This window comes from Leptidea sinapis, chromosome 24, assembly GCF_905404315.1.
Source record: "Leptidea sinapis chromosome 24, ilLepSina1.1, whole genome shotgun sequence".
NCBI classification, from domain to species: Eukaryota; Metazoa; Arthropoda; class Insecta; order Lepidoptera; family Pieridae; genus Leptidea; species Leptidea sinapis.
The window spans coordinates 4,937,603-4,949,793 of NC_066288.1; the positions used below are offsets into that span (position 1 = coordinate 4,937,603).

Sequence of the window (12,191 nt, forward strand, 5' to 3'; positions counted from 1 at the left end):
GGAAAATATATCTTATATTACTATAGCTGCGAGAACTTAAAAAGTAGAACAAAGAGCGTGCAATTATATATCCAACTACTTTAATCAGCTGTTTTAGAGCCAAAATATGGCAAGCGTCCTGATGGAATAACGCTGATGGCTTGGACACGGGCAAGGGCGCTGTTGTGGGACACGACTTGCGTCGACACTCTGGCTCTCATGGCCAGGTTATGTCATTTGGTGCTGGGGCTGCTGCTTCGACTGCCGAAGACAGCAAGCGTTGCAAATATGTCAATCTCAGTGAGACATACTTCTTTGTGCCAACACAATTCAATTTAATGTATGGAAATGGTACCTATTACCCACCGCGATGGCAAGCGTCCTGATGGAATGACGCTGGTGGCTTGGGCACGGGGAAGGGCGCTGGTGTGGGACGTGACTAGGGTCGACACTCTCGCTCCTTCTCATGTCCAAGTTACGTCAGTGCCGAAGACAGCAAGTGTCGCAAATATGTCCGTCTCAGTGAGTCATACATCTTGGGGCCGTTTGGTGTCGAGACACTTGGCTCGTGGGGCGCAGAGGCGCAGAGAATGTACTAAGTACTATCTTCGCGCCTCAATAAGGCTACTGAAAACCCAAGCGCTGGCAGCTATTTCGGTCAACGGATCAGCCTAGCTATCCAACGCGGAATTGCTGCCAGTATTCTTGGCTTCTACGCTTCCACGTAATGATAGTTTTAATTTTTATGTATTCATAGTATTGTAAATATAGTAAGAGGATTTTTTTTTTGTTAGAATAAATACATTATATTATATTTAATGTTTATTTATATTATGTCGAACAAACTTGTAAACTAATACTTGTATACAATATTATTACCATACTTGTATAACATCTGCTTCACGGCACATTATCGCGACCGAAAATTTACATAAAGGTTATTTAATATTAATGTATCGTTTTAAATACAAAATGAGAAAACGTTAAGAAATATTGTACTTTGTTGATAAAACTGATATTGAAACTACGATTAGTGAAATAGAAAAAACTTATTTAAGAACGTAACGTTTACTGCCAGAGAAATTAAAAAACCAAAAAATTAAAGCATACAAGATTTATCAACGATACGTCACTTGAACAGTTGGCTCGGTTGGAAGAGCGCTCGCATGGAACGCGAGAGGTCGCGGGTTTGAGTCCCGCATGGTTCATAAGTTTTATTTGTGTAATTAATCCCAGAAGTGAGATTTTAAAAAAAATTATGTTTTTGTTTTGAAGATTTTAATGTCCAAACTATCTGCTAACACTTATGAATCATTCGTTTTTCAATTCTCGTGACTTATATTATTACAACCAGTAAAATTTATAGTCATAATAACAATAAAATTACTAATATTCATATCCATACAAAAAAATTAGTTATAATTCTATTTTATTCTCGCTTTAAACCAAATCCCAATTTATTAACAACTACTGGATTGTTTCTTATTTAATAAGAATTATAGGATCAATATACTTGTATGAAACTATGTACTCTAGTTACGGATACATTGCTGTCACCTATCTATCCATAGTTATGTCTAATACAGTTATAGTCCAAAGCTTTAATTGCCGTTCCCAATATACTATCTACAGATAGATATAAATTACTACCTTCTACTGCCAGTAATTCTTCTTAGTCGGACACTCTTGTCAGAGTGGTCGTGGTTGCGCTGACGAGGTACATGGTGGAGTGTTCGGTGGGTCAACATCCTTTCTGAGGGTAGATCTCCTGGCGATGTGCTTCCATTTCTGACGGTTAGAGGCGTTGCGAGTACACTGGACTATGGTGGACTCAGTAGCCTTTGTGATGGCGTCTATCCAGCGGGTTGGCGATCGACCGCGTGCTCTCTTGCCTTCCACCTGGCCCTGAACTACCAGTCTCTCCATCGAGTTCTCATTTCTAGAGACGTGACCAAAGAACTTCAGTATTCTTAGTTGCACAATTGACGATAGTCTGTCTTTAATACGAAGCTCTTTGAGGATGGATACATTGGTGCGAAATGCCGTCCACGGGATCTTTAGGAGGCGTCTCCAGCACCACATCTCTAATGCATCGATTTTACAGCGGTCCTGCAGTCTCAGAGACCAAGTTTCGGCTCCATAGAGAAAGATTGGAAACACAAGGCATTTCATCAATCTGACTTTAGTCTTCTTGGTAATCCTCCTGTCCCTCCAAATCTTTCCCAGTTGTTCCACTGCAGACCTGGTGATGGCGCACCGTCGTCTGATCTCGTCGCCACATCCTCCAGTACTTGATATAGTAGAACCAAGATAAATATAGGTCTGAACCACTTCACAGTTGGCTACATAGGGTACGTTGGTTCCAATTTGTTCGGCCCGGTCTACTATCATCACCTTCGTCTTGTCTCGGTTAATAATAAGTCCGAATTGGAGACTGGTACTTTCTAGACGGTTTAGAAAATTTTCCATATCTTCTCTAGTCTGTGCGAGAAGGGTAGTATCATCAGCGTATCTGAGGTTATTTATCACGCGTCCCCCAACAGATATTCCTTTGTTCCAATCTTCCAAGACAATGCGCATAATATACTCTGTGTAGATGTTAAAGAGTAATGGCGATAAGATGCATCCTTGTCGTACACCGGCCTCAGTCTTGAATTCGCTTGAAAGGGTATCATCCACTCGTACCGCTGCAGTACCGTGCTCATACAACCTCCTCAATAGAACTATTAAATGGGATGGTACACCCATTTCCGCAAGTATCTTCCAAAGGTGTGTCCATATGACCGTGTCAAATGCTTTGCGAAAGTCCACAAAGCAGAAGCCAGTAATTAGCTGTCAATAATCTGAAGCTGTCCCAATATACCCGATAAGTCATTCTTATCGCCTTATATTGGGTCGCGTGAATTGAAATTTCCATACAAAATACCTATCGCTGGTAAGGTATACGTCGTCCGATTGACAGACAGCGTGTACGGATAGGGTGAGTTACCGTCGATAAGTTTATTGGGACAGAAAAGTCAACGATATTTACGGTTTTTATCTCAAGTGAGAGATAGACTGAATATTGGGAACGGCCATAAGTCGATCGGTTATTGAAATGCAATGAGCGTAAAAGGATAGATTTGTCTACATCTACTAACTTAAACTAAGGATAGATAGGTTATTGAAAACGGCCGCTAATAGACTGGGATGACATCCCAAGTCTCAACAACTCCATAGACCATCCTTAAATAGCTAGCATAATAAATATAACAAACTCATTTGCAAAAAAAAAGCGATTTCTTGTTTGTGTCAAAATAAAACGGGAAAAGGTTATGCTTGATAACACTAACAGCAGGTTAGAAAAGTACCACAGAGTTTAAGAAGTTCGTTCCATATTAAAATTTAAGACGTTTAAGGTTTTTTTTAAATAAAATCGCTTATTCCTTACCTCTGTGGAATAAACTCCGAAGAGTTATTAACGGTTATAAATAACTTTTAGTGATTTGGTGATTTTTCTGATTAACTTCGTTTTTTATTTAGTTTTACCATTAGCACGATTAGAACCCCTAGTTCTATACTGGTGGATAAAATGATAAAAGCCAAATTATTGCAGGGACTAAATTTGGGTGTTTTGACATTTTAAAGGACACGACAGAAGTATAATAGATCTGTTAAGAGGCTTGCTTCTGGAAGTGAACTATGTACCAAATTATCGGACGATCTTTTTCTGGTCAGTCAGGTTTAACTTTATTGAAAATTGTGTTTTAAGGACTGAACAGCAATTGGATAAGTTGTTCTCTCATCAAGCTAGAATGAGATATCCTCTATGGTACGGTGGAGACCGACGTCGGTGGGTTCTACGACGGTGGGGAGAATGCTTTGCAGATGCATGCTTTTAATAAATCAAATCGAATGGTGAGGGCTCTTCGCAGGCGTATATTCGTTGGATTGTACGGAGTTAGTCTTTATGCAGTTAGAAAGATTAGAGAGTACACGAATGTTGCGACCGCTAGATTAGTGTACTTCACTTATTTTCACAGCATCATGACGTACGGTATTTTACTATGGGGTCATGCTGCTGACACAGATATAGTGTTTGCTCTGCAAAAAAGAGCTGTTCGTGCTATATATCAGCTTGGTTATAGACAGTCTCTCAAAAAAATTTTTAAAGAAATCAATATTATAATATAATAATAATAATATTGAAATACTTTTTACACAAATTATCTTGCCCCAAGTTAAGCATATATAGCCTGTGTTATGGGTTACAAGACAATGATATATTTAATACAATATACTTACTTAAACATACATAAATTCATATAAACATACATAAATACATTTAAACATCCATGACTCGGAAACAAACATTCATTCATCATATAAATGCTTGCACCTACCGGGATTCGAACCCGGGGCCTCTAGCTTAGTAGGTAGGATCGCTAACCACTCGGCTATACAGGTCGTCGTTATGACTGATCATTGTCAGTACATTTATGAAAATTTAATATACGTTCACAAAAATCGTCACCTTTTTGCTCTTAATAGTGATTTTCATTATTATCCTTTTTATGGAGAATGACACATTGAATGGACATCGATACACAACGGTAGTTCTTATTCCTCATGCTCCGACTTCTGTTGGAGATTATTCCATTCTTGAGGACGATTACGCTTACGATCATTAGTCTGCCGATGTGGAAGAGCTTAATGCCGAGGTCGGGTTTCATCTTTAAGATTGGCCAGATCGAATTCCCGACCTCAATTCCATAGAGGATGGGATATCTTTTTTTTTATGAAAATAAGGGACGAGACGAGCAGGACGTTCAGCTGATGGTAATTGATATGCCCTGCCCATTACAAGTGCCGCTCAGGATTATTGAAAAACCCAAAAATTCTGAGCGGCAATACAACTGCGCTCTTCACCTTGAGACATAAGATATCAAATCTCATTTGCTCCAATCTCCATCAATGCTTCACGGCAGAAACAGGCGTAATTGTAGCCGGCATCCGGTGCAAAGGAGCCTCCCACTGATATTCTAAAACTACGACTGTGACACGAAACAGGACTACAAAAATAGGAATCAAACTTCACACTAAGCTTTAGTGTACCAAAAAAAAATATTTAAAATGTCTTAAGTGTTTGATTTCAAATATTTTACAAATAACGATGATGGTAACAATAATTGAGTCCCTACTAAGGTGCTTGCTTTTGCAAATGAGTTAATTTAATTTTCATTTTATTCGATACTTATTCAATAAGTAAGTATCTATCCCTATTCTGTTCTTATACTTATACTTATCTTAAAATTTAAATAATTATACTAACGTTCTATCTGAGAATTAAACAATGATAATTTATGTACATTTATTACATATTATTAGGTTAATTAATGTTGCTATATAGCTCTTTTTGCATATATTTAAATATGTACATTAATTTATTAAGAAGTATAACTGTTATTATATTGGAATTTTCCGTTGCTTTCCGGTTATTGAATCTGAGTTGTTCTATGCACTGTAAGTAACCAGTTTTGTGCAATTCTTTGCTCGTGTGGTGTTTGTAAAGTCATGCTTATCTGTTTTGTCTTGCTTTTAATGAAACAAACTTGCGCAGGGGTCAAATGGTGTTAAGTGATCACCGGGGCCCACATTCTCTTGCAACACCAGAGGAATCACAGCCCTTAAGGAAGATGTTCAAAAATATAATTTCGTTGAAACGCATATTGCACTTCGATAATTTATACATCTAGATAGTCTCTGTCTCTTAGACAACCGATAAAAACAGGCCAGGAATATGGCGTGACAAGTTACGTCTTACACTCGCGATTTATATGACACTTCGTATTATTGTGCATGCATTGCTCAAACTAGAGGTTAGTTCTAAACTCAATTTACTATCTACAGATAGAGATAAATTACTACCTTCTACTGTCAGTAATTAGCTGTCAATAATCTGAAGCTGTCCCAATATACCCGTTATGTCATTCTTATCGCCTTATATTGGGATGCGTGAATTGCAATTTCCATACAAACTTCTATCGCTGGTAAGCTGTCCCATTGACAGCGTGCACGGATAAGGTGAGTTACCGTCGATAAGTTTAGTGGGACAGAAAAGTTAAGGATAGTTACGATTTTTATCTCAAGTAAGAGATAGACTGAATATTGGGAACGGCCGTTAGACAACCGATAAAAACAGGCCAGGAATATGGCGAGACACGTTACGTCTTACACTCGCGATTTATATAACACTTCGTATTAGGGTGTGTAAATTGCTCCAAATAGAGGTAAGTTCTAAACTTAACTTTTTTCAACATTTTCACAGCTTTCATTGTCCATCTAGATATATAAATGTACTAAGAAATTGCCCTTATCAGCCCCAATTGGTAAATATCATCTAGTAAGAAAAAAATCTAGCGGCGAAATAAGATTTCGAGTCTTGCTCTTTTATGTTTTCTAGGCATAGTTTTTCACACACTTAATACTAATTATATATTTCATACATGAAGATAGTTATACTTATAATAATGTGATATTGAAAAATAAATTATAATTTAACTAAGATGATTAAAATATTGATCTTCAGTGTGTTGATAATATTATAGATGAATGAATAAAATTAATTATTGTCATGAATAATCATGGAACGTTTTTTACATTAATAAAATATCTTACAATAAATCTTTGTTCTTCGCGAAGTACAGTAAAAGCTCCTTATCCGCGTTTTCACTATTCGCGTATTAAAAAATTGTGACCCAATTCCCATATTCACGGCTAAAGATTTCTTTATTCGCGGATGTAATCGGTACATAGTACATGCATATTAATAAAAACAATTCCAATATAGCCGAAATTGCGAATGGAATAGGACGAGATGGGTACGAACAGATAGAATCAAGTGACATTCAGGAGTTGCATTAATCGCAGGATGAAGATTTGACTGAAATCGACTTGGAGGACATGTGAAGAGGCTTCAGCAAGCACTGGAAATGTGATATTTAATTCTGAAAAATCCTAGTGAAGGCTTAAAAATGGCAAATGAGCTTTGTGATTTCTTTATGAAAATTGATCCGTCTATGGAACGAAGTCTTATTTTTCAGAAAAATTACAAAATTCTTTAAACCGTTGCCTAAGCCTGAAAATAATAATTAATAAATATGGTCAAAAGCTTCAATGCAATTGTTTTTTTTTGTCACCTAGGAACATATCCCCTATAACCCCATATAAATTACCAATCCGTATTCACGGTTTCTGTATTCGCGGCATATTTTCAGAACATATACCCCTCGAATAAAGAGCTTTCACTGTATACAAAAACAAATACGTAAATACATTCAATTATTGTAATTAGCTATTTCGATCTATCATTTCTTTTAGTTTTGTTTTGAGAATTTTCCCTGTACTGGATTTAGGGAAATCGTCTATTACTTTCAAAACTTTAGGTATCTTGTATTTAGCGATTTTCTTTGAACAGAATGATAATACTTCTTCCAAGCTTATTTTGGCACCTGATTTTATCCTTACTACTGCACACAATTCTTCGCCTAATCTTTCATCAGCAATACCCAAGACCTAAAAATAAACACATTTTGAATTAATTATACAAGTAACTCACATTTTCGTTTTTCTGGGTAGCTTTATGTCTTTTCCAGTAACAACCAATGTAGTCTAATAGATGTGGGATAGAATATATTACAAGTAATAATTGTGAACTATGTTGTAAATAATTTACTGCCGATTTTTGAATAGTTTACTTATTCATTTAATTTCATTTTAAAAGTTCTTTATTCATGTGAAAAATATATAGAAAGTACATTACTTGACACAGTCAAAGAAATAAGAATCTTAAATTTAATACATTTCAACGGCGACATTGCCATAGAAACGATCTGGTTAATGAGTATGTATTAAGATCGGACATTTATAAAACTTGAAATAATAACAGATATTTGATATATTTAATGTGTACCTTTGGAGAGGTAGGTTACACTTGTTTACTAAAATATTAAAATACTTAAATATTAATATAACTTTAAAGTGCTGAAGTTAGTGTAACATTTTTCCAATGTATGGATATATAATAATATAATACCACCATAGATACCACTGCACGACATCAATGTCGATAGAAAATATAAAAACGGCGGAACTCCATCTAATAAAAGGTTATCCAATTTACTCTCCTCGCCAGTCGATGCTTGGCATCTATTGGTTTGTTTTAAATAAGAGGGGGCAAACTGGTAAGCGGCTCTCATAGTGGGAAGTGGTGACAAAATCATCCATGGAAAACCACAAAGACAGGGGTAAAGTCGTATCTCTTGCAAGACTTTAATTTATGGTCTAAGCCTCAAGTTCTGTAAGTCATATCGTTTCAAATACGTGGTTGTAGAATGCCACTTCATATGATGCCAGCACGAGTCATTCGGGTACTATTATCTATATATTATAAGAGATGTCCACCGATGATTGACTCATCACGAAGTCTCAGAAACTACAAAACCTACAAACTTGGAATTTGGAAAGTAAGGTCTTTCTAGGACGTAGGTGTCAGCTAAGAAACGGATTTGAGAAACTCCTACCCTAAAGGGGTGAAAGTGCGGGTCGAGGGTTGTATGAAAGTCCTATGTTTTTGAAGTTAGAGACGTCGATATCGACATTAAGGTTCTTAGCTTTAAATAATAAAAAATTGTGTAAGTCATTTTGGGAAATCCCCTTTTAAAGGTGGTAAAATAGGGGGGTGAAGTTTGCACTATTATAAAATTCATAAATTTTTCGTGTATATTGTGCCCCTACAACAAAATAATAGCTATCCTAATTCTATTCAACACTGAATACTACTATACAATTTATTTATAAGATCTATATTACTTTTCTTTAGAAAGTATCTATGATAATAATTTGTGATATTTTTAACAAGACAGTCATATCATATAACATACTTGGCATTCAATGATATCAGGATGAGTGTTAAGAAGATCTTCAATTTCCTTAGGAGCAATATTTTCTCCACCTCGTACAATGATATCTTTGCTTCGTGCTATATAAGTGCCATAGCCGTCAGGGGATAACTTGAATATATCGCTAAAATTTAAAAAACAGACATTAATACAAATTTTAAATGCATTTTCGTTCAAGGACTGTTCAGCGTTTGCTAGAGTTTTGAATTGCAAGTACATAATATTATCGTTTATGTTAACTCTCAGAATGACAATATGAATTATTTAAGTGTCTATTAATCTAATATCCTTAAACGAGCACTTCTTGTATATATATAATCTGAATCTCGTAAACGGCTCCAATGATTTTCATGAAATTACCTACCAACCGACCTAGCTAGGTTTCAATTTAAAAAAATGTGGTTTTTTCCGTGTTTTAATGAGAAGGTGCTACAATAACATTAGAATACAAAGGTAAATTTCGCCACTATATACAAGACTATAATAGCTCAGATGGGACTTTGGGTGATCCGGAAAGCAGAAGACGCCGGTTCAAAATCCAGATGTCCCATTACTTGTTTTTTGGTTAAAATTTTGTACATTCTTAAAAATATGAGCATAGCTTGGTCGTCCGGATATTCATGCTTTATGCATATACTTATGTTCTTGTTTATTTCAATTTACAAACTACCTCAACAACGTTAACGCGATAGCATTGTCATTACATTGCTTACATTTAAGCTATATAAAAACTTTTTTAAATTATAAAACGAAAGGGATATAAGGCTCTAACTGGATTTAGTTTGTTTAGGTGAAATGAATTGAAGCTGTCAACTCGTTTACAATTTTTTTTTAATAAAATTTTATTTAAATGGTGAAATCAGCCCCTAGAGAGTAAAGAAATACTGCTATTTGGCAAGACCGTACCAAAATTACCGGTCAAAATAATCGTGAGCGTAAATATATTTGTAAACCAATCTGTGTGTGTTGCCTATGGACCCATTGTAACGAAATCAACTACTATTTTGAAGAAATTTGATGCAAATTTGATATTAGCCCAGCGAGTGATCCTCGCAAGTTATGTAGCGATCGAATCATATATTTTTTTGGTTTTTTTGGCAAGGCCGCTAGTAGTGAAAAATAATTGTCATATCTACCCAGTATGCAGCCAACCATCATCGTCAATAGATTCTTTAGTTTTTTCTGGATCATTCCAATACGAATCCATTCTACAATATCCACGAAGCAGAAGCTCACCAGTCTCTCCAAACGGCACTGGACGGCCATTTTCATCAACAACCTGAAAGAACAAAATTTATGACTATAGAAAGCTCTAGTCGCATTAAAAAGTTGAAATCAGCAATATTTCCTCATTGATTCTCCAAATTCATATGTGAACATGCTAAGTTGGATTTTATAATCAATCCCAAAAGTTTGAATCTACCGGAGGAATTGATGCTTCAGGGCTTTCTTTTCGTGAGGGCTTTTGTTTCGTGAAAGATGGTGATCGCCCCAATACCAACGTGTTATTTATAACGTCATTTATTATAATAATAATATGTTATACATTATTGCACAGTTTTTTTGTAATTTTTTTGGATTTCTGCTGTAGACGACGACTTCCTCGAAGCGACAAAGGACAAACCCGAAGTTAGCCAAAGAGTAGAAATATTAGCTTCCGTACACTAATTGTAATCTTGAATTTGTATTTTTAATGTGATATTTATATTTTATGCTTTAATTATTATTGTACGTTATTCAATTGTAATCCATATCTTTATAAAAATAGACCGTTGATTTCTTTTGCCCGTTCTTCTTAGTTCTGAGGCACTCTATTTTGAATGAGTGGTAGTTTTTGGCGTTAAATAACTGATTTTGAATCCTATTTGAAATAAAAATATTTGAATATAGGGTAGAGCTTCATCCAACAATGGGCGTCTTTTAGCTGCCATGTTAGAGGTGTTGATGATGGCTCAAGGAAATATATATTTTTTTATTATGGCGGTTGTTTGTTTAAACTGTGTTTTCAGGACGATACCATGGTACGATGGGTACCATGGTACAAATCACGTAATCATTTCTAAAACGCTTCTGTGATCAATCTGGTATTGAAGGAGAAGGTGAGCTAGGGTGGCCAACTCTGGATTTTCTTCCTCTTCCATTAAAAAAAATATATTTCATACCTTAGCTTCTATATGGTCTTGGATGCAGCCAACTGTATCACTAACTTTTTCAAGACTGTCTTCTAGAAATGATTGGAATACTCCTCCTGTACTCTCAGTCAAACCATATAGACCCTAAAAATAAACATTAGTATTAATGTTAGCTTTGGTTGGGTTACACGGAATTTTTTTAAGAGAAAAAGTAAGGAGAGCTGCAAGACATTACGTGATGTTAAGTGATGCACCCTGGCCATTAAAATACTATGCCGCTCAGGATTTTTGACACGCCCTAAATCCAAGCATTGATGCAATTGCGTTCGCCACTTTGAGACACATTAACCCAGTTATTTCACTAAGTACGGCGCCCTCAAACCAACAAACAAAATATTACTGCTTGACGGTATAAAATGGCTCCGCTGTGGTAACCACTTAGTCGGAACTCGGAATCTTATGGGAAGAAGCTACTACTAGTGTAAAATTATAGTATAGTTGATAGTGTGAATTTCCATACAAATACAAGTTAACCGTAAATCGATATGGTCGTACATATTAAATAGGGTTAAACTTAGGATAGATGTTCAAACATAAAGTTCTGCCTCAGAATACAGAACGAACTAGAAACCTTCAACGCGCTAAATTTTTGGAACTTGAACGTTTTGGACTTCATCAGAGCTGAAGACTGGCCGTCGTCTAATCCCGATCTCAATCCGCTGGATTATGATTATGGTAAGTTTTAGAGTGTACGGCTTGCTCTAGATTCCATGATAATTTGGAGTCCCTAAAACTATCCGTACGATCGGCAGTGAAGAATTTTCCCATGGAAAGAGTGTGTGCTTGTATTGAATGGCCTGAACGTTTAAAGTACTGTAGTGCAGCCAATGGAGGCCACTTCGAATAAGCTTTTTCTATTTTAAATTGTTTTACATTTATGTATTAAACTAACCCACTGTAAAAGTAATAAATGTTATTTGCAATAGAAATTTTTTTTTTCTTTGTTTCATTATTTATGACAAGACTACATATTGGGGTAATAGTCGACACGAGTTAACTATTTGCAAATGTCAGATAAATAATTACGCGGTTGTGGGTCGTTCCCACTTTCAATAATGCTACCAGAGGTCCTACCATCAAC

At 35.9% G+C, this 12,191-nt stretch overlaps 1 protein-coding gene and 1 long non-coding RNA gene across 3 annotated transcripts in view; both read right to left on the reverse strand.

Annotated features, from left to right (window-relative positions):
* Nucleotides 1-783: 783 nt before the first annotated feature.
* LOC126971723 (uncharacterized) lies at nt 784-7,056 on the reverse strand. Its single transcript, XR_007730975.1, has 2 exons — nt 5,887-7,056; nt 784-1,629 (listed from the first exon to the last, which is right to left on the reverse strand). It is a non-coding gene; the product is annotated as an uncharacterized LOC126971723 (long non-coding RNA).
* An 11-nt stretch (nt 7,057-7,067) lies between these two features.
* Nucleotides 7,068-12,191, reverse strand: part of LOC126971595 (medium-chain acyl-CoA ligase ACSF2, mitochondrial-like) — a 31,849-nt gene continuing 26,725 nt past the window's right edge. For both annotated transcript variants that reach the window (XM_050817924.1, XM_050817925.1), the window contains exons 9-12: nt 11,081-11,194; nt 10,055-10,197; nt 8,901-9,042; nt 7,068-7,533 (exon numbers count right to left, since the gene is read on the reverse strand). In XM_050817924.1, coding sequence (XP_050673881.1) covers nt 7,309-7,533; nt 8,901-9,042; nt 10,055-10,197; nt 11,081-11,194 — 624 coding nt within the window. In that variant the 3' untranslated portion in view covers nt 7,068-7,308. The remainder of the gene's footprint in view (nt 7,534-8,900; nt 9,043-10,054; nt 10,198-11,080; nt 11,195-12,191) is intronic.